At 45.5% G+C, this 26,954-nt stretch overlaps 1 protein-coding gene across 13 annotated transcripts in view; it reads right to left on the bottom strand.

The window, feature by feature from the left end:
• SHTN1 (shootin 1) overlaps positions 1-26,954 on the bottom strand; it is a 185,359-nt gene that overhangs the window by 10,465 nt on the left and 147,940 nt on the right. For 12 of the 13 annotated variants that reach the window (XR_012235636.1, XR_012235639.1, XR_012235640.1 and 9 more), the window contains 3 exons: positions 15,066-15,119; positions 14,866-14,986; positions 14,069-14,237 (listed from right to left, as the gene is read on the bottom strand). Coding sequence is in view for 4 of the 13 variants with exons in the window: in XM_073595793.1 (XP_073451894.1) it covers positions 14,069-14,237; positions 14,866-14,986; positions 15,066-15,119 (344 nt within the window). In the remaining 9 variants the exon portion in view is untranslated. The remainder of the gene's footprint in view (positions 1-14,068; positions 14,238-14,865; positions 14,987-15,065; positions 15,120-26,954) is intronic. The other variant, XM_073595796.1, reaches the window with a different exon arrangement.

The following is a 26,954-nucleotide window of genomic DNA, read 5'->3' as shown; positions in this document are numbered from 1 at the left end:
AAAAAAAAAAAAAAAAATCAACAAAAGCCTCTTTTCCTGGTACTTTGGAGGTTTATGATCTTTGAAGCCTCCCCAGCCAGACTATTTAACAAGTCTCGTGAATCGGCGTGCAATTCTATGACGGGCGCACAGTCGGGGGCTTGCATTAGCACGTGGCAACGATCCAAAAGTGGATGAGCGGCCTAAACAATCTGAACTCTGTTTCATTTGCAATAAAAATGGACAAAAACTGCAAATCATATTCACCACCTTCAAGGAGAGAAAAATGAAAAAAATTTACATCTGTCAGAGGAAAGTGGCGTGCTGAGGAGGCAGAAAGGAGGAACGCAGCAGAGACGTCAGCGCCTTTCAATGGAGGGAACGCGGCCAAATCCTCTGGAGTCTTTGTGTTCAACCCCGAGGACATCTGAGAAAATGCAATTCGTTTCGCGGTGCCTTTTGTCAGTGGCCCGGAGGAGGATTTTACACAATTTCCTCAAAATGGAGCATTTTCCCCTCTTAGTTAACCGAGGCAAACAAATGAATTTCACGTCTAAGTAACTTGTCACTAAGGCAAGGCGAAAAATTTTCTAACGCCAGAGACGCTATATTTTAGTGAAAATGTGATGCTCCAGGTGCCTAAACGGTATCATTACATGGCGAGGTGATGAGCGATCACCTGACAGGACACAACAAGGTTTTATAGTTTCACTGTATTATCTATACATTTTACAGTCATCAAAGCTCTGACATCAGCCATCATAGAAACCTACAGTGTCTTGAAAAATAAATAATACCCCTTGAAATTTTCCAAATTTTGTTACAACCAAAAACGTAAATGTATTTTATTGGGATTTTATGTGATAGACCAACATGAAGTGGCACATAATTGTGAAGTGGAAGGAAAATAATAAATGGTTTTCAATTTTTGTGCATATTCAGCCCCCTTTACTCTGATACCCCTAACTAAAATCTAGTGGAACCAACTGCCCTCAGAAGTCACCTAATTAGTAAATAGAGTCCACATGTGTATAATTTCAGTATAAATACAGCTGTTCTGTGAAGCCCTCAGAGATTTGCTAGAGAACCTTAGTGAGAAAATAGCATCATGAAGGCCAAGGAACACACCAGACAGGTCAGGGATAAAGTTGTGGAGAAGTGTAAAGCAGGGTTAGGTTATAAAAACAATATCCCAAGCTTTGACCATATCACGGAGCACTGTTCAATCCATCCTCCGAAAATGGAAAGAGTATGGCACAACTGCAAACCTACCAAGACATGGCCGTCCACCTAAACTGACAGGCCAGGTAAGGAGAGCATTAATCAGAGAAGCAACCAAGAGCCCCATGGTAACTCTGGAGGAGCTGCAGAGATCCACAGCTCAGGTGGGAGAATCTGTCCACAGGACAACTATTAGTTGTGCACTCCACAAATCTGGCCTTTATGGAAGAGTGGCAAGAAGAAAGCCATTGTTGAAAGAAAGCCATAAGAAGTCCAGTTTGCAGTTAGCAAGAAGCCATGTGGGGGACACAGCAAACATGTGGAAGAAGGTGCTCTGGTCAGATGGGACCAAAATTGAACTTTTTGGCCTAAAAGCAAAATGCTGCATATCACCCTGAACACACCATCCCCACCGTGAAACGTGGTGGCAGCATCATGTTGTGGGGATGCTTTTCTTCAGCAGGGACATGGAAGCTGATCAGAGTTGATGGGAAGATGGATGGAGCCAAATACAGGGCAATCTTAGAAGAAAACTTGTTAAGAGTCTGCAAAAGACTTGAGACTGGGGCGGAGGTTCACCTTCCAGCAGAACAACGACCCAAAACACACAGCCAACGCTACAATTAAATGGTTTGGATCAAAGCATATTCATGCATTAGAATGGCCCAGTCAAAGTCCAGACCTAAATCCAATTGAGAATCTGTGGCAAGACTTGAAAATTGCTGTTCACAGACGCTTTCCATCCAATCTGACTAAGCTTGAGCTATTTTGCATGGGCATAGAATGGGAAAAAATGTCACTCTCTAGATGTGCAAAGCTGGTAGAGACATCCCCAAAAAGACTTGCAGCTGTAATTGCAGTGAAAGGTGGTTCTACAAAGTATTGACTCAGGAGGGCTGAATATAAATGCATGCCACCCTTTTCACATATTTTTTTTGTAACAAATTTTGAAAACCATTTATCTTTTTCCTTCCACTAAACAATTAAAAGTCAGGTCCATATATATTTTACAGATAAATACAAAACACGGGAGGGGACTTTGAGGCACCAATACCCATAAATAATTATATATAAAATTAAAATGATTTTAATTGAACATGATTAAAAGCATCAAAAAAGAAAAAGGAAAATATGACATGATGTGTACAAAATAGAAAAAACAAAACAAAACATATGTTACACTTTCTGCCATAGAGGCTATGAAGCCCAGTCATGATCCCTACGCGTTTCAACTCTTAGAGTCTTCTTCAGGCAGTTTGAATAGACAGAAATAATCTTAAATTCTACAAAACAATAAGCATACATAAGGAACAAAGAATACTCAAATTGTACAAAGGAAATGACCCCCCGCTCCTTGGAAAACCAAGTGTGGGGGCTTTCTGTGTTAGGAGCCATCAGGGGTTATTTCCTTTGCCCATTGGGACATATTCCCTTTGGGAGTCTCAATTTTCATCTACAGGTTGGGACTGTACTGTCCCATGGATAATGGAGGTGCCTGGTCCTTATGTCCTGTTTTGGAAATGTGCCCATGCACACGTGCACACATTCCTTGTGTGTCTCAGCACATGCGTGTGTGACTTTGGCACGCACACGTGCTGGCACCCTGATTTCTGGCAGGGATCAGTGCCAATGGCGTAGTCGTGCTGACCCTGATGCGGCATCTGCCAGAAGTGATCTCATTGCTGGCTTCAGGGTGGGGGAAGACATGGTCACGGCTCTGTGAGCCACATGCGGTTTCAGTTAAGAACTATTACTACTGCTGCCATTGCCTATTGGAGCCTTTAATTAACACATTAGCATCAGCTGCATCTTCTACATAAGCTTAATTCCAGCCCAATATGAGTCTCATTGTTTTTTTTCTCCAATTACTATATGGACCCTATTGGGATACCTGGTCACCATTGGTACACACTTATCTTCACCCACTGCTTACAGGCTTTATTAGGGGGATTTTGGTTGTTATTTTGTCAGTGGCCAGTGGCGATAGTCTGGAGAAGCCGCCTATAGCACACAGATTCTGGTAAGCTATTTTGTTCTCCCAGATTATATATAGTATATTTGAGCTCCATTACTACCCTTATGGACCGGGAGACCCCTTTTAGCTTATGTTTATACTGCTTTTACAGGGGGTGCATTACGCTTTAGGATATTCCTCTGTCCGCTCAGCATCTGGGAAGGGTTTGTTTTGCCCCCCACTTTATAACAAACTCAAGGCGACTCTCTTGGTAACTATGCCTTATTTATCTTTGCAGATTTTTTGTTGTATGGTCATGTGACAAGAACAAACTATTTATGCCCTCTAAGTTAGCCCACTGTATATGTGTTTCTGCAGATATTAAAGTCTTGGCTTTGATAATATATAATATTCCTTTCAAACACACCTACCTCTCCTACGATCAATTTTTCTCTAGATCCATTAGTCATACAATCCCTTTATTATAGCTGGCCCTTTGTTTGAGTAAGTACTAAATTTTACTGCTCTTGAGTATCTCATTGGATATAGCTACTTTTGTTTTGAATTTTAAATAATTCTACAACTAGTACATTTTTTTCTATATCTCATTTTTATAGATATTAATGTTCTGGATTATCTAATATACAACACCTCCATTTTGAAATACACTTGTCTCTGTTGGGCTGTGTGCGACTAAGCCATCTCCAATACCCGCTGGTTATTTCTTCATTTTTATTGGTCCCAATTTAGTTTACAATTAACTGAGTACCAATGGTGTTCTAGGATAACCCCTTTGGTTATTTTCGCTCCCTATCCTGAATTACTCATTGAATTCATGATATTTTGTATACTGTCAGGCTCCTATCCCTTGCGTTATCTGTTAATATATGGGCATTTGGACGTACTCCGGCGATGCTATAGGATGCCTAATCTTTTGTTGACTTTTTGTAAGTTGAAACTGTAAAACCAATATTTTAAAGATGCATGTAGTGATTTTTGGCTATGCACAATTTGAGTATTCTTTGTTCCTTATGTACGCTTATTGTTTTAAAGAATTTATGATTATTTCTGTCTAACCAAATCCCTGAAGAAGACTCGTGTAGGGGTCACAATTAGGATTCACAGCCTCTATGGCAGAATCAGTGTAACATATGTTTTGTTTTTCTTCTATTTTGTACACATCATGTCCTATTTTCCTTTCTGATGCTTTTAATCATGTTCAAATAAAATCTTTCTAATTTTATATATAATTGTTCATGGGTATTGGTGCCTCAAAGTCCCCTCCTATGTTTGTATTTATCTGTAAATTATCTATTGGGAATGGCACCTGTACCTGTGAGGTTCTTTAGGCACAAACGCATACTTTGATTGGTCCATTTATATTTGGACACTGGGAAAAAAATTTAGATTTTTGCAGGTATTTACCAAAACATATTCAAGCTATAGTTATATAGTTTATGGATATGGGCTGAAAGTGCACACTCTCAGGTTCAATTTGAGGGTATGTACATCCAAATTGGAGGAAGGGTTTAGGAATTACAGCTTTTAGGATTAGCCACCCCCCCTTTTTCAAGGGTCCAAAAGTAATTGGACAATTGAACCAAAAGCGGTTTCATGGCCAGGTGTGGGCTACTCCTTTGTTATTTATTCATCAATTAAGCAGGTAAAAGGTCTAGAGTTATTTCTAAGTGTGGTATTTGCATTTGGAATCTATTGCTGTGAACCTACATCATGCATTCAAAGAAGCTGTCCATGCCAGTGAAACAGGCCATTGTATGGCTTCAAAAACTAAACAAATCCATCAGAGAGATAGCAGCAACATTAGGAGTGGCAAAATCAACAGCTTGGTACATTCTGAGGAAAGAAGAACACACTGGTGAGCTCAGCAACATAAAATGGCCTGGATGTCCATGGAGGACAACAGTGGTGGATGATTGCAGGATCCTCTCTATGGTAAAGAAAAACCCATTCACAACATCCAGACAAGTGAAGGACACTCTCCGGGGGGTGGGCATATCATTGTTAAAGTCTAAAATCAAGAGAAGACTTCACGAGAGCAATTACAGAGGTGCAGACCATTCATAAGCCTGAATAATAGAAAAGCCAGATTAGACTTTGCCAAAAAACATCTAAAAAAGCCAGACCAGTTCTGGAAAAGCATTCTTTGGATGGATGAATCTAAAATTAGTCTATACCAGAATGATGGGAAGAAAAAAGTGTGGAGAAGGCTTGGAACAGCTCATGATTTAAAGCACACAACATCATCTGTAAAACATGGTGGAGGCAGTGTGATGGCATGGACATGCATGGGTTCCAGTGGCACTGGGTCATTGGTGTCTATTGATGATGTGACAGAAGACAGAAGCAGCCAGATGAATTCTGCAGTGTTTAGAGATATACGGTTAGCCCAGATTCAGCAAAGTTGATTGGACGGCGCTTTACAGTACAGATGGACAATGATCCAAAACACACTGCAAAAGCAACCCAGGAACTTTTGAAGGAAAAGAAGTGGAATATTCTGCAATGGCCGAGTCAATCACCTGATCTCAACCCCATTGAGCATGCATTTCACTTGCTGAAGGCAAAACTAAAGGCAGAAAGACCCACAAAGAACAACTGAAGACAGCTGCAGTTAGAGCCCGGCAAAGCATCAGAGAGGAGGAAACCCAGTCTTTGATAATGTCCATGGGTTCCAGACTTCAGGCAGTCATTGCCAGTAAAGGATTCTCAACAAAATATTAAAAATGAACATTTAATTTATGATTATATTCATTTGTCCAATTACATTTGAGCCCCTGCAAATGGGGGGACTGTGTATAAAAATGGTTACAGTTCTTAAAATTTTGTACTTTGATACTTATGTTCAACCCCTTGAATTAAAGCTGAGAGTCTGCACTTCAAATTCATTTGGATTGTTTCATTTTATTCTGGTGGTATACAGAACCAAAAGTATGAAAATTGTGCCCGTGTCCAAATATATATGGACCTAACTGTATGTACCACTTTGTGTTGGTCTATCACATAAAATACATTTACGTTTTTGGTTAGAACATGACAAAATATGGAACATTTCAAGGGGTATGAATACTTTTTCAAGGGACTGTACCCACCACTGTATTGTAGAAAAAACAAAAAACAGTGGAGAGTCGGATGTCTATTTTTGGGGTTCTGTTTATAATCAACCATTCAGAAATGGCCCTTGGGCAGGCCAGTGGCACTGAGCTGTCCTCGGACTCCTTGGTTCACAGACATCGAGTACAGAGTTGATCTGAGTGGCTTTACTGTTACTATTACTGTTTACAATTAATAGTCCACCCCTTCCATTTACAATGGAGGAAGGTGAAGGAGTAGGAACAAGTAAATGAATGATCATTTATTAGTACCAGAGCAAAAGAATCAGCAGATTGAGGGGTGGTAAACTGATTGTGGGATTTTTTTTTTTCAAAGCTGTGGTTTACACCTATGTATTTTTGCATGCCACATTTGTGTGGGCACAGCACGCCATTCAAATGAATATGATGCCGTGCCTGCGTTTACACAAAAAAAAAAAAAAAAGAAAAGTGCACGCATCTTTTCAAAAACGCGGCCGCAGGGAAATCGCAATGGTCTTTTTGACCATGCAATTTCCCTGCGCAGTGATGCCATTCAGAATGAATGGCTGCCCCGTGCATTGCCGCAGAGCAGTGCGTTTTCACTGCGGATATCGCTGCAATTCCCGCACCCAGAAGTGAGAACCTAGGGTCACTCTTCACACCCCCCCAGTCTCAACTGCATGTTTTGTCTAGTGACCAGTATATTAACCCCTCACCTCCCTTATCCTGCACATCTGAACATTAACACTTTCATTATGCTCCCTCTGAGTACGATTGGTACAAGTCCCAGCCATCTCTGCAACACTACAAGTCCCAGCCATCTCTGCAACACTACAAGTCCCAGCCATCTCTGCAACACTACAAGTCCCAGCCATCTCTTCAAAACCACAAGTCCCAGCCATCTCTGCAAAACTACAAGTCCCAGCCATCTCTGCAAAACTACAAGTCCCAGCCATCTCTGCAAAACTACAAGTCCCAGCCACCTCTGCAAAACTAAAAGTCCCAGCCATCTCTGCAAAACTACAAGTCCCAGCCATCTCTTCTAGATGTGCAAAACTACAAGTTCCAGCCAGCTCTACCAGGTCTGTAGAACTACAAGTTCCAGCTAACTATCAGTCCCAGCTGGCTCGGCCAGGTCTATGGAACTACAAGACCCAGCTAGCTCGGATAGATCCGAGGGACTATGAGTCCCAGCCCACTCTGCCAGGTCCGAGGAACTACAAGTCTCAGCTGCTTGTGGCACCTTCCAGTGACTTTTCCAGCACCTCTTTGTTGCAGAGGATGGATTCTCCATTTATTTACATTTTATCATCTTCACTTTAAGTGACAACCTACCCTCACCCACCCCAAACAGGTCTCTTTAAGGGATAACCTTCTCCTCCCCATTACAAGCTCCTCATTCAGTTTGTGCAGCGCAGACAGATTGAGCGCGGCGCCGCCTTTCATCGTCCTAACAACCGTGACAGTCAGCAGAAAGATGCTTTTCACGCCAATTCAGCGCGGATCCGGCAGACCTTGGTCTGACAGCCATTTCCCCATCCTTTTCTTCCGCAGCCCAAATCAACTTTCTGCCATTTCCTTTTCTCTGCCGCGTTTGTATTATTAAGCGGAACAAAAAACAAAAAAAAACACAAAAGGTGATCAGAGGTGCGGCATCGACATGTGAAGGTTATCGCTTTTCACAGACACAAAATCCCAGAGAATTCTGAAAAGGTAACAAGGACCCCCCCCCATTCCAGAATCAATCAACAAAGCCAACGGCAGACAGTGGGGGAAGGGAGGGGGACCCTGGGAGAACTGCCTGAACTATACAGATATGGCTGGATGTAAAAGCAAGGTCACAGTGTTGTGATGTAGATGGAGACAAGCCGGGAGTTCCTTTTAGTTTTAGTCTGCCGCCATTGCCAGTAATCTGTAGTGGGATTTGGCCATTCTGACGCTTTCAATGCCAAGCCCAATGGAAGCCCCACACCTTTGTTCCCCCCATAGACCTGTACAGCAGTGTGTCCAAACACTCCATTATCATGGGCCAATTCAGACAGTCACAGCAGTCCCCATTATCAGGGAGCTCAATGACAGATGGACCCACAGCAGTCCCCATTATCAGGGAGCTCAATGACAGACAGTCCCACAGTAGTCCCCATTATCAGGGAGCTCAATGACAGACAGTCCCACAGTAGTCCCCATTATTAGGGAGCTCAATGACAGTTGGACCCACAGTAGTCCCCATTATCAGGGAGCTCTATGACAGACAGTCCCACAGTAGTCCCCATTATTAGGGAGCTCAATGACAGATGGACCCACAGCAGTCCCCATTATCAGGGAGCTCTATGACAGACAGTCCCACAGCAGTCCCCAATATCAGGGAGCTCAATGACAGTTGGACCCACAGTAGTCCCCATTATCAGGGAGCTCTATGACAGACAGTCCCACAGTAGTCCCCATTATTAGGGAGCTCAATGACAGATGGACCCACAGTAGTCCCCATTATCAGGGAGCTCTATGACAGACAGTCCCACAGTAGTCCCCATTATTAGGGAGCTCAATGACAGATGGACCCACAGCAGTCCCCATTATCAGGGAGCTCAATGACAGATGGTCCCACAGCAGTCCCTATTATCAGGGAGCTCAATGACAGATGGTCCCACAGCAGTCCCTATTATCAGGGAGCTCTATGACAGATGGACCCACAGCAGTCCCGAATATTTAGGGAGCTCTATGACAGATGGACCCACAGCAGTCCCGAATATTTAGGGAGCTCTATGACAGTTGGACCCACAGCAGTCCCCATTATCAGGAAACTCTATGACAGTTGAACCCACAGCAGTCCCCATTATCAGGGAGCTCTATGACAGACAGTCCCACAGCAGTCCCCATTATCAGGGAGCTCAATGACAGACAGTCCCACAGCACTCCCCATTATCAGGGAGCTCAATGACAGATGGACCCACAGCAGTCCCCAATCCCACAAGCTTTGAAAAAAAAAAATCCCACAATCAGTTTACCACCCCTCAATCTGCTGATTCTTTTGCTCTGGTACTAATAAATGATCATTCATTTACTTGTTCCTACTCCTTCACCTTCCTCCATTGTAAATGGAAGGGGTGGACTATTAATTGTAAACCGTAATAGTAACAGTAAAGCCACTCAGATCAACTCTGTACTCGATGTCTGTGAACCAAGGAGTCCGAGGACAGCTCAGTGCCACTGGCCTGCCCAAGGGCTATTTCTGAATGGTTGATTATAAACAGAACCCCAAAAATAGACATCCGACTCTCCACTGTTTTTTGTTTTTTTTACAATACATTGGTGGGTACAGTCCCTTGAAAAAGTATTCATACCCCAGATGGACCCACAGCAGTCCCCAATATTTAGGGAGCTCAATGACAGATGGACCCACAGCAGTCCCCATTATCAGGGGGCTCTATGACAGACAGTCCCACAACAGTCCCCATTATCAGGGGGCTCTATGACAGACAGTCCCACAACAGTCCCCATTATCAGGGAGCTCAATGACAGATGGACCCACAGCAGTCCCTATTATCAGGGAGCTCTATGACAGACAGTCCCCATTATCAGGGAGCTCAATGACAGACAGTCCCCATTATCAGGGAGCTCAATGACAGACAGTCCCCATTATCAGGGAGCTCTATGACAGACAGTCCCCATTATCAGGGAGCTCAATGACAGATGGACCCACAGCAGTCCCCAATATTTAGGGAGCTCTATGACAGTTGGACCCACAGCAGTCCCCATTATCAGGGAGCTCTATGACAGATGGACCCATAGCAGTCCCCAATATTTAGGGAGCTCTATGACAGATGGACCCACAGCAGTCCCTATTATCAGGGGGTTCTATGACAGATGGACCCACAGCAGTCCCCAATATCAGGGAGCTCTATAACAGGGAGTCCCACAGCAATCCCCATTGTCTGGGAGCTCTATGACAAATTTGACCCTCAGCAGTCCCCATTATCAGGGAGCTCTATGACAGAGCTCCCTGATAATGGGGACTACTGTGGATCTCTCTGTCATAGTCTAATGAAGCTATAGTGATTTCATTATAGATTATAATTTAACCCCTAAGCTCCTGAAGAAGCGTATATTTAAAACACAAAACATGTTGAGTAAGAGATTGAGCTAGATGTCACCATCCATCAATTAGACCACCACTGGATACCTGGTATATAGTAAAATATGGTTGTTTTCATTGAGCTATATACTGTGTTTATTGGGGGCTCCCAATTCATAGTTTGAGGGTTATTGGTGATACCAACGCAGTGCAACTGGGGTCATGAGAAACAATATAGTGGAATATTTATGAAACATATACTCAGTAATTATTGAATTCACAAAACTCCTTTAAAAACAATTCTATTTTTTTAAAACTATTTTTTTTTTATGTGGTACCATTAAAATCCCATATTTCCTTCCATTTTTGCAATATGTCTGTCATAGAGCTCCCTGATAATGGGGACTGCTGGAGGTCGGTCTTTTACAGCTCATCGATAATGGTGACTGCTATTGGTATGTCTGTCATAGAGCTCCCTAAATGATGGGGATTACTATGAGTCCATCTAAGACAGATGAACCCACAGCAGTCCCCACGATCAGGAAACTCTATAACCGACATACCCACAGCAGTCCCTTTTATCAAGAAGCTCTATGACAACAGAAGTCCGTAATATTTAGTGAGCTCTATGACAGACAGACAGACAGACAGACAGACAGAAATACCCACAGCAGTCCCCATAATCAGGGAGCTCTATTATAGATAGACCTATAGTAGACCCAATCAGCATCGAACTCTGACAAATGGACCCACAGCAGTCCTCATTATCAGGGAGCTCTATAACAAACAGACCTACAACAGTCCCCATTTTTACATAACTATATGACAGATGGACACACAGCAATCTCCATTATCAGGGAGCTCCACTGAAGACAGACTCATAGCATTCCCCAATAATCAGGGAGTTCTATGACAGATTGACCACAGAAGTCCCCATTTTCAGGAAGCTTTATCACAGACCCACAGCAGTTCTCATTATCGAGAACCTCTATGGCAGATAGTCTAACAGAAGACCCCATTATGGATCTTTCCTTTGGTTTCTGGCTGCTGACTGTCTAAACTCTAGGAGGTGATTAGGAGCATTTTAGTTGGTTAGAAATGCTCATTATCAGGCAGGAGAGATTTTTTTGGTGAATCTCCTGGGAGCAGGTCTCCATCCTTTCCTCTGCTAGGAAAAACGGGAATAAAAGTGGGAAAAATGCTTTGACCGCTGGAAAAGGACTGCGGTAGTAGCACTCATTTGGGGTTGGTATCTATCTCCCTTTCTAGGGTTATGGAAATCTTCCTATCTGTGGCCACCCAGTGAGAGAGCAGGTCAGGAGATGAGCATCTGATGCCTTCATGGGCCCAGTCAGCTTTATAGATTATATATTGGGAATGTCTAGGCAGGATCAGATCCAGGTCCCTGTATCATCCCATCATGGATTGATCTGTGTAATGCCATTCTACAGTCAGAAATCCTAGGGCCATCACAATTTTAAGAGGTTCTGAAATATTCCCTTTTAGAGATTTGGGGTGTTTGTAGGGCCGATCCTAGGGTCACAGACCCCTGGCTAAAGAAATATTTCTGGCGCCCCCACATGGGCGTGGTAATCTTACTAATTCCTCCCCTTTTTGATGGACACAGTGGCTGCGTTTGATGGGCAGAGTTGCTGCGTTTGATGGGCACAATGGCAGGGTTTGATGGGCATAGTAGCTGCGTTTGATGGGCACAGTGGCAGCTTTTGATGGGCGCAGTGAATGCGTTTGATGGGCGCAGTGAATGCGTTTGATGGGCACAGTAGCTGCGTTTGATGGGCACAGTGGCTGCTTTTAATGAGCACAGAAGCTGCGTTTGATGGGCACAGTGGCTGCTTTTAATGGGCACAGTGGCTGCTTTTAGGCGGAGCACAGTGGCTGCGTTTGATGGGCAGAGTTGCTGCTTTTGATGGGCACAGTGGCAGGGTTTGATGGGCACAGTAGCTGCGTTTGATGGGCACAGTAGCTGCGTTTGATGGGCACAGTGGCAGCTTTTGATGGGCACAGTGGCAGCTTTTGATGGGCACAGTGGCAGCTTTTGATGGGCACAGTGGCAGCTTTTGATGGGCACAGTGGCTGCTTTTGATGGGCACAGTGGCTGCGTTTGATGGGCACAGTGAATGCGTTTGATGGGCACAGTGAATGCGTTTGATGGGCACAGTGAATGCGTTTGATGGGCACAGTGAATGCGTTTGATGGGCGCAGTAAATGCGTTTGATGGGCGCAGTGAATGCGTTTGATGGGCGCAGTGAATGCGTTTGATGGGCGCAGTGAATGCGTTTGATGGGCGCAGTGAATGCGTTAGATGGGCACAGTAGCTGCGTTTGATGGGCACAGTAGCTGCGTTTGATGGGCACAGTGGCAGCTTTTGATGGGCACAGTGGCTGTGTTTGATGGGCGCAGTGAATGCGTTTGATGGGCGCAGTGGCTGCGTTTGATGGGCGCAGTGGCTGCGTTTGATGGGCGCAGTGGCTGCGTTTGATGGGAACAGTGGCAGCGTTTGATGGGAACAGTGGCAGCGTTTGATGGGAACATTGGCTGCTTTACTGGGCACAGTGGCTGCTTTTAGGCGGGGCACAGTGGGCGTTTGATGGGCACAGTAGCTGTGTTTGATGGGCACAGTGGCAGCTTTTGATGGGCACAACTTACTTAAGTTACACTTACTTGAGGCCGGCCTGGTGCAGTGCAGGCTCCGCTCCCTCTGAGCCACACTGTCTAAAGAACATGGTAGAGGTTGGTGGAGCTTGTTCACTAGCCACGGAGGCGGCTCGCTATGATTGCTGGGGCGGCCGCGGCGCGCTCTGAATGCTGGGGCGGCCGCGGCCTCTGACTAACGTCACTGGTTGCTAGCTAGACGCCGGGCGGCTGGCGATTCTAGCAAGTGAGCAACCAGTGCAGTCAACTTCAAGTGAGTGCCACAGACAGCTTTGGCGCCCCTCTTCTGCAGCAGATTGCAGTGCTGGGGCGCGGTGCACCACGTGCACCTGCCCAGGATCGGCCCTGGGTGTTTGTATAAAGCTAGGAATGATCTGGGCTTCTCCATGGCTGTGTGCTCTATTCATGGGATATTTCTTCCAGGACAGACCATATTTTAGCATCTTCCTTCCCTACAGGGACAACAGAAGATATTCTCCAAACTAAGGGCACACCAACAGCGTAAGGGAAGGCATGATGGATCCTGGATGACATGATCATAAACCCTTATCAAAGGAGGGCAACTACAGGAGGTGGTGGAGGACCCCCATACATGAGGCAGCAGAGGTGTCTCACATAGGAGGACTCCTATACAGGAAGTGGAGGACCCCCATACATGAGGCAGCAGAGGTGTCTCACATAGCAGGACTCCTATACGGGAGGGAGGTGGAGGACCCCCCATACATGAGGCAGCAAAGGTGTCTCACATAGGAGGACTCCTATACAAGAGCGAGGTGGAGGATCCCTGCACAGAAGGCAGCAAAAAAACTAATCTGTTTTGTCTTCAGCCAGGAAAAGAGGAAATTAGATTTAATGAAGCATGATTGTAACATTGTTCCTTTCCTGAAATGCACACTGGGAGGGGGATTGAAAGTGATAATAGATCTGTCCTGTCTGTACACATTAGGGATCATCTGGTAGATAATTTGGCACAGACTGACATTCACCACACCCAAGATGTTCGCTTAGCATCTTCAATTCTGGTTGGAGGTCATGGCTGGGGTTCACAAAGGTGACACACATGGTGGAGTCACTTACTGCGATGTCTGCTTTATGTGGTTAGGTTTGTCGGCACCCTGCATCTGTGATGTCGGATGTCCACACCGCATCTCGGATTCAGCGTTTCTGCCCTTATGGCGTAGGGGTGAGTTGGTCACGCAGCCCAGGACCGGCATTGACTTGGATTCGGTGGAGGTCAGGGGTCCTGCTGAAAAAGGAAAGTAAAAACTTTGCCAGTTTAATTCAACCAAACAGGGACAAAATTCAACATTTGAAATCAGCGGTGTACAATATATGGGTAGAAGATGGCTACCAACTTTTCTTGGTAAATGCCATTTTTACACGGCATGCTATATGAACCCCCCACCCTAAGTGCACCTGCCAGAAAAAAAAGAACAGGAACTGGCAGCTCTGCCCTGTGGAATGTATGGTTTGAGTAATCTCAGTGACTGACCCTGAAACAAGCCAACTTACAGTACAGCAGCAATGCATGAGTGACTTCACTGGCATACAAGGGCTCGATAGGCAGATTGCAGGTAATGGCAAACATATGCAGAGGGGAGAAGTCACCCCTGAACCAGCCAATCCACACTGATGAGACTAAACAGGTGGTGCACTCCTCAAAGTTCTGGTCCAGCAAAGTTCATAAGATGCTTTACATATCTAGCAGATGGGGCACTTTTAAGGGCTACCATAAAATAATGGCAATTACTCAGAAGTTCTTTCTGCCTCTAGAAAGGTTTAGGTGGAACTGGGTAGGGGACATCATCCATCACACCTCCAGACATTGAATATTCACCTGGGATGATCTCAGGAAAATATGGCTGCCCACTTACTGGATGCATCTTGATCTGTCGTCACTTTGCGGCGCCGCAGAATCCTCTCAAGTTCTGTTTCGGTGGAGGCTGTGCTGATGGTGCCATGTCTCCTCTGACTGGTTGAAGAGCTGATGGTATTCTGCAAGGAGACATACAATCTATTATCTCCATCCTCCACCCAAAGAGGAAGCATCAGACTGATAGTTTGGGGTACTTACCAACATACCCCGGAGCTCCTGGACGGCACTGCTCTGAGGTTTCACCTCTGGCTGCTAGAAGAAAGAAACACTGCCCGTTACTGTCACCGTGCAAATATCACTATGCCCTGTGCCGCATGCACAAACATACACTATGGTAAAACAAATGGGTGACAAGAATATCTAAACTAAGAAAAAAAAACAGGGAATGTGATTCTAACAAAATTCCACCAAAAATAAAGACTGGGCAGGGAAATTCAAGAAAGACTAGAAACAATGACTTAAAGTGGTTGTAAACCCTTACATATACCCAGTGAAGGGACTACACTCAGGTCTGCAGTCTTCTCTTCTCTACATCCATTCATACTGCTGAAATTATAAAGCTTGTCTGGGAGATCAGAAAAAAAAGGAGAAGAGCTGAAGTTACACACTGCAGAGCTCAGTGAGGAGAGCTCTAAGAGCTGATTGGAGGGAAGAGAGACACCCCTCCACACAACACACAGGAACAGAGCTGAGGCTGTCAATCAGCTGGAGATCCCTCCCCGTCAACTTTTTTCTCTGCGGCAGGAAAACTTGTCAGAAGTGATTCCTGCTGATAGCAGAGGAAGAAAGTAGCAGATAGAAATGACACTCAGCGCTCTGGATAGAGACACATCCGCACTATAGAGGGATATGCTCCATTTTTGTTTATGTCTGAGGTTTACAACCACTTTAAGGGTCAGTTCACACCATGTGTAGTCCAGTGCTTTTTTTTTTCTTTGTCAAAAATGCATGGAAAGTAGGTTTTTTTTGGTTTCTAATGGCATAGTTTACACCAGTGCGGTCAGTTCCAGGGCGTTCCAGTTCCAGAAAAAAAAAAGTAGAACATGTTGCATTTTTCCTGCACTGAACTGTATTGGAACTCAGTAAAACGCACCAAAAACGCACCAGACCCCACTACATTGAAAAGAAAACCAGAAAAAAAAAAGAAGGTAAAAGCATCTGGAATGCATCCAGGAACGCATCAAAAAAGCACCTGAATGGGTTAAATACGCACATGCAGAAACTCATCTGGAACGGATCTGTAGTGCGTTTTTGTGGTGTGAACCAGCTCTGAGGGTCACTGCACCCAGAATAGATATTTCACTCGAAACTTAGATCACCTGACATTCTCTTCTATCTCTTGGGTCTCTTTATTGAGTTCCCAGATTTGCACACCTGCTGTGTCCATTATGAGGCCTTCTCAACATCCCTGCTTCGAGTCCCTGGGTCTACAAACCTGCTGCTCCTATTATAAAGAGTTCCCACCATTCCTTTGCCCAAGTTTCAGTTTCTGCACATCTGCCCCTCTATCCCTGTGCAGAGTTCCTGGATCTGCAAACCTGCTGTGCGCCCATTGTGAGGGGTTCCTCCATTCTTTTTCTGAGTTCCCAGGTCTCCAGACCTGCTGTGCTCATTATAAAGGGGTTCCCACCATCCCTGCATTGAGTTCCTGGGTCTGCAAACCTGCTATACTTACTATGAGGGGTTCCCACCATCCCTGCAGGAACAAGCAGGATCAATTAATTAGACCTGAGTGCATAATGTCACAATTGTTCACAGTCTACTCTCTATCACTGAGAGCCATTTGTTCTATCGGTTATCCACCAATCTCTATTCTCGGGGTCTTACTTTTCCCTCCACCTTGATAAATGGTGAGTGTTATTCCACTTCTGGAAGACAAAAGCCTGACCGAGCACGACTCACTGCAAGAGATTGCCCTACTTTTGACAAGTGCTAGTCATTAAAGTAGACCTAATCCACAGGACTAAAATCTTATCTAACCTTCACTATGTCGTTGCAAAAGTAATTTTCAATCATTTTTAAATTTGCAGCTTTCATTAAAGTAATCCCCGGTGATCCTGCCATGGAGGTCTTTGTTCAGACAGCTCCTGTTATAGAGTGACAACACTCTGTTCCTGTCTCCCAATTGCGTTGTCACCCTGTCACATGGGCTTCTAATGGATACTACAAGTGACTTTTTCAGCACACAATATACAGGTACAGTACACTGTTGTCACCATCAGGAAACCCACCCTGAGGAATGCCATGCTATGCCATGCAGCCTATGGAGTGCATGGAGATATGAAGTGGATTTACGAGGTGTGTCTAAAGTTTGGTGAGTGGTCCTATATCTAAACAGCAACAATGGGCCATGTGTGCGGGCAAGCACATGGCTATCCAGAGACACGTCATGAAGCACCAGACAGGCTGCCGTACACACAGGCCCAATGTTTGTCCAGTTTCTATTGAATTGGCTGATACCGGCCGTCATTCAACCCATGTGTACCAGGCTTAAAGAGGAAGTAAACTTCCTCTGCTGACATGTAACTATAGGTAATCCTATAATAAGGCTTACCTATAAGTAGTGTAAATATCTTGACACTGACATAAGATGCATTAAGGTGAAAAAACACAAGGGTTTACAACCCCTTTCACTTTGCAAACAATAACCACAATCACACTCAAGGAAAAAAAAAATATCTGGCTGCTTGTTTGCATGATCAAGCTTCATCATTTAACTCTGGAGCAACTGCACTTGCACAGTGTATTAGCCATTAGTAAATCCACCCCATTGTGTCTGCAAAAATGCTGCAGGAGATCAGCAGCATATGAGATGTAACAAATGATGAAAAAACTTTGAAAACAAGGATTTTATTAAAATAAAAATGGCAAATTGTTTACGAGTATACTAAATGTCATCCAGTAGGGGCCCACTTACTTTTGCGTTGCTTTAAGGCAGTCTTTTCACAATCAATGTGCTGCCGATAGATCCTAACAAGCTTAAAAAAATAGGATTTTTTAAAACAGCTTACCTGTAAAATCCTTTTCTTTCGAAGGACATCACGGGACACAGAGCCACAGTAATTACTGATGGGTTATATAGGTATCACTGGTGATTGGACACTGGCACACCCTATCAGGAAGTTCAACCCCCTATATAATCCCTCCCCCTTGCAGGGATACCTCAGTTTTGTAGCCAAGCAATATAGTGTATTAGAAGAGGGTGGGACCTCTGTGTCCCGTGATGTCCTTCGAAAGAAAAGGATTTTACAGGTAAGCTGTTTTAAAAAATCCTATTTTCTTTCTCGAACATCACGGGACACAGAGCCACAGTAATTACTGATGGGATGTCCCAGAGCAATGCTACCTGAGGGGGGGGAACCACGACCAAGTAGGGTGCAATCAGACCTGAGGACCCTGTACCGCTGCCTGCAGCACACTACGCCCAAAGGCGATATCCTCATGCCTTCTCACATCCACCTGATAGAATCTGGTGAATGTATGAACTGAAGACCAGGTTGCGGCCTTGCAGATTTGAGCCATAGAGGCCCGGTGATGCACTGCCCAAGAAGCACCAATAGCCCTTGTGGAATGTGCCCTGATCTGAAACGGAGGAATCTTCTGCTTCAGACCGTAAGCTTGAATGATCAACTGTCGAATCCATTTAGAAATGGTAGCTTTTGACGCTGCCTGTCCTCTATTGGGACCCTCTGGCAGCACAAACAAAACATCCGTCTTGCGGATCTGAGTAGTTGCCCCTAGATAGGCCTTAACTGCTCTTACTACATCCAACGAATGTAGAGATCTCTCTTCCGGAGAACAGGGATCTGGAAAAAAGGAAGGTAGAACAATGTCTTGGTTTAAATGAAAATCAGAAACCACCTTCGGTAAAAAACTAGGATGAGGGCGTAGTACCACTCTATCCTTGTGTATAATCAAATAAGGCTCCTTACAGGAAAGAGCTGCTAATTCTGATACTCTTCTAGCAGAAGAGATGGCCACCAGAAAAATTAATTTCCTTGTCAACAAGACCAAAGGAATCTGACTTATTGGTTCAAAAGGCCGTTTCTGTAACACAGCCAGGACCAAATTCAAGTCCCAGGGGTTTAGGGGCGCTTTAACCGGAGGATTAAGACGCATCACCCCCTGCATAAAGTTTCGGACCAAAGAATGCGAAGCAAGTGGCCGCTGAAATAATACTGATAAAGCAGAGACCTGGCCCTTGATGGTACTCAAGGCCAGCTTCATCTCTAATCCCATCTGTAGAAAATCAAGGATTCTACCTATGACATATTTCCTGGGATGCCAACCTCTGGATTCACACCAGGTTATATAAGCTTTCCAGAATCTATGATAAATCATCCTGGAAGCTGGCTTCCTTGCATTAATCAAGGTAGATATGACAGGACCTGAGAGCCCACGACTCTTCAGAACGTGGGTCTCAATAGCCAAACCGTCAAATTTAGCGTTTGTAAGGCAGGATGGAACACCGGACCTTGAGATAACAGGTCTGGGCGTTCCGGTAGTGTCCACGGGGAACCTACCGTCATCCTTACTATTTCTGCATACTAAGTCCTTCTGGGCCAAGCGGGGGCCACCAGAAGTACCGACTTCCTTTCCTGCCTGATCCTGCGAAGGAGTCGTGGTAGTAGCAGAATAGGCGGGAATGCGTAAATCAGTGAGAACCGATGCCACGGAATCACCAACGCATCCGTCCCGCATGCAAGAGGATCTTTTGTCCTTGCCACAAATCTGTCTATCTTTTTGTTGAATCGGGATGCAAAGAGATCTACATCTGGAACCCCCCATCTTTGGCATATGGCCCAAAAGACGTCGGGATGCAGAGACCATTCCCCTGGAAGTAACTGCTGGCGACTTAGATAGTCCGCCTGCCAATTCTCTATTCCCGGGATGAAAACTGCCGATATGCATGGCACATGCATCTCTGCCCAGACTAAGATCTGGTTCACCTCTTTTTGAGCAGCTCGGCTCCGGGTGCCTCCCTGATGATTGACATAAGCCACTGCTGTGGCATTGTCGGACTGGATCCTGACCGGACAACCCTGTAACCTGATAGTCCAGGCTTTTAGAGCTAGATGTATCGCCCGGATCTCCAGAATGTTGATGGGTAAGGTCCTCTCTGTCTTGGACCATACTCCTTGGACCGCAGCCTGTTCCAGAACTGCTCCCCAACCTGACAGACTGGCATCTGTTGTTACCACCGTCCAGGTAACCGGTAGAAAGGATTTCCCCTTCTGCAGGTTTTCGGGTATGAGCCACCAATTGAGGCTCTGACGCACCGCATGCGACAGGTGCATCGGAAAGTCTAATGCCTGAACCTTCTTGTTCCAGGTCGACAGAATACTGTGTTGCAGCATTCTTGAGTGAAACTGAGCATAGGGAACTGCTTCGAATGAAGACACCATCTTCCCTAGTAGCCTCATACAAAGGCGGACTGAGGGACCCTTCTTGGTCCTTACTGTCAGAATCAGCTCTCTCAAAGCAGTGATCTTTGCCTGGGGTAGAAATATTTTCTCCTGGCTTGTATGTATAATCAGACCTAAATATTCCAGTCTTCTTACTGGTTTTAGGAAAGACTTTTCTAAGTTGAGGATCCAACCCAGGTGTTCTAGATACCTGACCGTGGTCCTCAAGTTTCCATTCAAAGAGGCTACCGACCGGTCTATCAAGAGCAGGTCGTCTAGGTATGCTATGACAGCTATACCCTGAGCCCTTAATCTGGCCAGAGGAGGAGCCAAGATCTTTGTGAACACTCGAGGTGCAGTGGCTATCCCAAAGGGCAGAGCCATAAACTGGAAATGGCGCCCTCCTACCTCGAAGCGCAGAAACTTCTGATGAGCAGGAAAAATGGGCACATGCAGATATGCATCTCTGATGTCTATTGATGCCAGAAATTCTCCTCCCTGCAGGGTGGGAACTACTGTTCGAATTGATTCCATGCGGAAGGATTGAATCCTTAGGAATCGGTTCAGATCCCTTAAGTCCAAAATGGGCCTGACATCCCCATTTGGCTTTTGGACCGTAAAAAGGTTGGAATAGAAGCCCAATCCCTGGTCCTTTGCGGGAACTATCATAATGACCTCCTGCGACAAAAGTCGCTCTAACGCTAGAAGGAGCGACTGCTTCTTCTCTGGGTCTCTGGGAACATTTGATCTGAGGAACCGAGGAGAAGGGAATTCCTGAAACTCCAGCTTGTACCCTAAGGTTACCGTGGAGACTACCCATCTGTCCTGGAAGTCCTCCTGCCAGAGCTCTGAGAATTGTCGCAGTCTTCCCCCCACTCGAGTGAGCGGGGGCGCCCCCTCATGCAGAGGTCTTAGTGTTTTGCCTAGTAGGCTTCTTTCCCCAGGACTTCTTTTGTCCCTGGGGTTGACTCTTGTCTCTGGACCCCGATGGAGGCGGCCGTCGAGACTGCCTGGAGGCTGAAGCCCCCGGCGCTGGGGAAAGAGTCCGTTTGAAAGAGGGACGCTTACTCTTCTTCTTGACAGGTAAGAGAGTGCTTTTCCCACAAGAGATTCTCTTGATATAGTTATCCAAGTCCTCTCCAAACAACCTTGCACCACGAAATGGAAACCCAGCCAGTAGCTTCTTACATGGTGCTTCGGCTGACCAATTTTTCAACCATAGGATTCTACGTATATGCACCAACCCCAGTGAAAGACGGGAGGTTTGCACGATAGAATCTCTAATGGCGTCAACCACAAAGCATAAGGCCGCTGGAAGGTTAGCAAACCCCTGGGCCTGCTGTTCAGGTAATACTTTGATGACCTGCTTAACATGGTCTCTTAAGTATTGACAGACTCCAATCGCTGCTTTTGCAGGTTGGGCCACTGATCCTGCTAAGGAGAAAACATCCTTCAATAGGGATTCCATCCTTTTATCTACAGGATCCCTGAGCATCTGAGCATTGTCTACAGGACAAGTCAGGCTATTATTTATGGAGGAAATGGCGGCATCAATAGCCGGTATTCCCCACATTTTAATAAACTTTTCTTCCATCGGATAAAGTGTTGAAAACTTTCTCGGCGGAAAAAAACGTTTGTCTGGGTGATCCCACTCAGAATAAATAAGCTTTTCAAGTAAAGTATGAACAGGAAAAGCATGTGCTGCTTGGAAAGGTTTCAGTGACCCCAAAGCAGAAGAGGATTCTTTAGCAGTTTCAGGTATGGGCAACTTAAATGTGGAGCGGACCAATCCAGTGAGGATCTGCACTAAGACTTTCTCCTCTTGGGAAGTCGCAGAGGGTCCCTCTCCACCTGAATCCTCCGAAGAGGAATCATCCATCCCATCCCGATCCTCTGAAAGGGATTCATCTCCTTTATCCCAGAGCTCCTCTGTCTGAGGGTCTTGGGGAACAGAGGAAAGCCTAGTGCGTTTTCTTCCACTGAGTGAAGACGTAATCACGGCCATTAATCTTTCCTCTAGACCATTAATGGTTGAGGAAAAAACCTCTTGTGTAATATATACAGGGGCTGAAGTGCCAGAAGCAGGTGTAGCCCCTGACCCCGATGGCTCTCCCTGGCTAGCCGTCCCTGGCCCATCTTTAGGGGGGAAGGATGCTGCCGACAGGGGGCCCTCAGAACCTGAACGAGATCCCCTAGTGTCTCTGGTTCCTGGGGTGCTTGAACCTCTTCTACCCATAGTGCAAAGCAACAAGGTGTGAGGTATACAAATGAACACTGTCCGCTGAGCGATGTAGTCTGGCTAAAAGCCTTGCTACCCAATGCTCAGTCTGGTGTTACTTCAGTAAATGCTGCCTAGGAGAATGCCTGTGTCCCACCTTACATGCGACCGTCAGCTCTGTGTCTCTCAGAAGGCTGAGTGCACCTGTACAGAGTGCCTTTAATAGCCTGCAGCTGGCCTGAGTGGGAGTCTAAACACTCTGTGCTGACATCCCGCCCCCTCCTCTACCGCCCCCCCCCCCCTCGAGTTTTGAAAAAAACGAGCGCTTCCCGCACTGCCGACTCTCCTGTCATGCTCTGGAGAAAAGGCTGGGGATGGGGGGGGGGAGGAGGGAGACTGGTAACAAGATTTGCCTGAACGGCTATCTTCAGAGATGGTGGCCATTAGGCCACAGAGCCCGGGTGGTATAACCACTTTCTAGACCCCTGTGGCCCCTCTCTAGCCTGGGGGGAACATTCAAACATGAGAAATCCCCCCATCCACCTTACCTGCTTGCAGCCTGCTTGATACGCTGGGACATACACAGCGATTACAACACCTGAGACAGACATTCAGCATGTGTAGGTTTGTGCTCTTGGCAGCCCCCGGTGGTCACAATAGGCATAGCATGCATTTACCTTAAAGGAGAAAAGCCACTAGAACTCAAAAATTCTGTGGAATCTCCTCTTACCTTATCCAGCCGCAGGGTGCTGTTTACACAGACCCAATCTTCACCTCTCACGGTGGGCTCCGTTTGAAAAAACCGTCAGAGACTGGGGCCCCCATCAGTAGGGGGATCCAACAGTTCTGGGACCGTAAAGCACCTCGCCAGAAATTAGGAAGTTTAAAGCCATTTTCTGATCTGCGGGGTCCAGCTCTCTAAAAAGAGAAGCATTACGGGTAAAACCTCGTTTCTTCGGACACGAGGCCCGGGTACCATTCAATTCAGCCATGAAAAGACACTTTGAATGGATCCGGTTCGCCTGGCTTGCCCCAGTATAGGATCTTAGGATATTCCCTTTGGAGCTCAGCACAGGACATCTTTACAAGTCCATCACCTAAGACACTGGCGTAAAAACTGAGGTATCCCTGCAAGGGGGAGGGATTATATAGGGGGTTGAACTTCCTGATAGGGTGTGCCAGTGTCCAATCACCAGTGATACCTATATAACCCATCAGTAATTACTGTGGCTCTGTGTCCCGTGATGTTCGAGAAAGAAAATACATGACCCCTTTTTTTCCAACATACGGTGGCACAGTTTGTCACAGGTGAGTTGCCGTTCAAAATGAATGGCACCACAGCATATGCTTTATGGTTTACCACAATGCATCTACAGCATGGCCACTCAACCTGTGTCCCTCCAGAACTACAAGTCCCATAAGGCATTGCAAGACTGACAGTTACAAGCATGAATCCCAAAGGCAGAGGCATGATGGGACTTGTAGTTCTGCAACAGCTGGAGGGCCACAGGTTGAGCACCCATGATCTACAGCAGGGGTCTCAAACTGGCGGCCCTCCACCTGTTGCAAAACTACAAGTCCCATGAGGTATTGCAAGGCTGACAGTTACAAGCATGACTCCTTCAGGCAGAGGCATGATGGGACTTGTAGTTCCGCAACAGCTGGAGGGCCGCCAGTTTGAGACCTCCGATCTGCAGGGTTTGCATCTACTTTAGTTAGAGAGTAAATGAATCTGTGAAAACCTCAGCAGAACTGTCACATTGACAGGGAGTAATGCCTGCCAGCACCTGCCACTTTCCGGGATGGCGGGTCAGACGATCACCACGCAAGGTTATTCAGATCGGGTTATAAAAAGAGACTATATAATGAATGAAAGTCTTTTAAAGGTGTAATGTCAGATGACAGATAAGTGTCTCTATTATGGCGTGTACAATGAGCGCTCACACTTCTATATGTACATAATCTATGCAGTTGTAATAAAATGTACATTAAGCAATCTGCTTTATGTGAAATATTCCCCCCACTAATGTAACAACATCTATAGAGGTTCCTGCGTGTACTAAAGTGCTTTTCAGACCTGAAGACGATGAGGTGCTTTTACAGATAAAACACTTCACACCTCGGCCTGTTTTGCTTCCAGGCTCCATTGTGCAGCACACAAAGGCCGCTCTCCAGCGCCGAGAGCCGCGCTCCTCTCTGTACCCCCCCGAGCGCCGCTGCAATGCGCGCCTTCAGCTTACCCACTTGATGCGGTTTACAGCAAATGGCATCTTTGTTAACGTCTCAAGGACGTGCTTTTCACAATGCGCCAACACTGGGAGGTGGTCATTTCTAAAGGGTCCTCCACAAAGCCCCAACTTTTCCCATTGTTGGTGTTCAAACAGCTGATGATCCCAACCTCCCAATTACTCACCTCTGCACCATGCCTGGCGGGAAAATGAGATTTTTGTACTTACCATAAAATCTTTTTTTTTATTTTTTATTAAAGTCCATTGAAAGACACAGGAATGTTAATATTGCCGCCTACAGGAGCTTGGTGACAAGCAAACAGAAAAAGCCAGCCCCCTGTATAACCCTTCCTCTAATCGTCATGCATTAGTTTTGTGAGAAAACAATAGAGAGGGTCAGACAAAACACAGGGGGGGGGGGGGGGGGCAGGACCGGCCTTCCTCATGGGACTTTAAAATGAGTACAAAAGTTTCAGGAATTCAAAAACAGTCGGTTTGTATGTCTAAAAGCAGTCCAACTGAGGGATGGTCAACAGGCACTGATAGGCCAATAACATTTTAGAGGACTACCAGGATTCAAGATGTGAAGAGTATGGAATACATAACCGCTTCCCTGAACAACTCTTTGGACATCCATAACCAGGTCTGGGAATTGTGGGACCTTTTCGAGACTCCCCCCCACCTGATCTTTCCTAGGTCGCTGTGGAGCATGTGCGGGTGGTTGTCTCCAGTCTGGATTGGGCATGGCAGCAGGAGGACACTTTACACTCTCTTCCCCCTCTTCCTTACTAATACACTATATTATCAAAAGTATTGGCACGCCTGCCTTTTTACGCACATGAACTTTAATGGCATCCCAGTCTTAGTCCGTAGGGGTCAATATTGAGTTGGCCCACCCTTTGCAGCTATAACAGCTTCAACTCTTCCGGGAAGGCTGTCCACAAGGTTTAGGAGTGTGTCTATGGGAGTGTTTGACCATTCTTCCAGAAGTGCATTTGTGAGGTCAGGCACTGATGCTGGACGAGAAGGCCTGGCTCGCAGTCTCCAACTGTGCTGATTAAACGAAAATCGCACGATCTGGTGTCATACGAGAACATTTTTTGTGTTTGTCCGATCAGATAATATCGGATGAATTGTGATGATTGGCTCTCAAAAGCGGAGCACTATGGATCCGATTATCGCACGATCGCTTCGAAAGCGGTATTTTACGGTCGACTGTCGGACCGTGTGTACGGGCCTTAAGAGTGCCTACACTTTTATCCTCCTGTTGTTAGTCTGATGATTTCCTTCTGTTACCATAATCTCAGTTGGTATCTTCTGGTGTGACTTTTGTTTTTGCTACACCTCTCCTTAGATGTCTGTGTCTCAGATCCTGTGTACCTCTGATTGTCCTGTACTCTTTTTTTTCTGTATATTAAAAACTAATAAAATAACATTTTCAGCTCTCAAAATTTTTATTAGAGGACTATCTGCATGTCAGAGGTATACAAGGATCCAACCCCTGAATCAAGCATGAATGAAGAGAAGACCTCTGCAAGACAAAGGAACTTCAACAACCTGAGAGGACAGAGGACCAACCTGGTGTCCCAGAGCTGGACAGATAAAAACACCAATGAAAAACTCCTTGGACACTAGCAAAAACCAAGGCATGCTGGGTAGAGGAAGGGTTACTTGGGGGCTGCATGGGGTGCATGCCACTCAGTAGTTGATGGTACTCAATCGGCCCGCACATGGAATAAGAATGAGAATCCTCATGGTGTAGTAATAATAACATCTTTATTTAAAACAATGTAGAGACTTACAGTTAAAATATCCGCTATGCATCCAGCAAATGAGGCCGTGGGGTCACACTGTCACAGAACGCTAAGGAATCCGAACTTCCGGTCTCGGCCCTGACTAGAATTGACATCACCCGGCTCCTCCTGACGTGTTGCGTCACTAACAGGTGACTTTCTCAAGGGATTGAGCACTGCACTGCACAATTGTCTAATCATCACTGGATTTTGAAGCAATATTTTAGCACCTCACTAAGAACTTTATTTATTATTTTGGTGTTCACGTTTTGCACTGGACTCTAGGAACACCCATTTTGGTCATTTTGAATGATAACCAGTTTGTTCTTATTTTCTGTTCATCAATTGCACTTTAGATTTATGATATCGGTATTTTATTATATATACTTTTTTTGTTTATGATTATTAGAGCATTATTTTGATGCTTCACTTAGAAAATATTC

This window comes from Aquarana catesbeiana, linkage group LG08, assembly GCF_042186555.1.
Source record: "Aquarana catesbeiana isolate 2022-GZ linkage group LG08, ASM4218655v1, whole genome shotgun sequence".
Taxonomy (NCBI): domain Eukaryota; kingdom Metazoa; phylum Chordata; class Amphibia; order Anura; family Ranidae; genus Aquarana; species Aquarana catesbeiana.
This window is presented reverse-complemented; position numbering and strand designations above follow the sequence as displayed.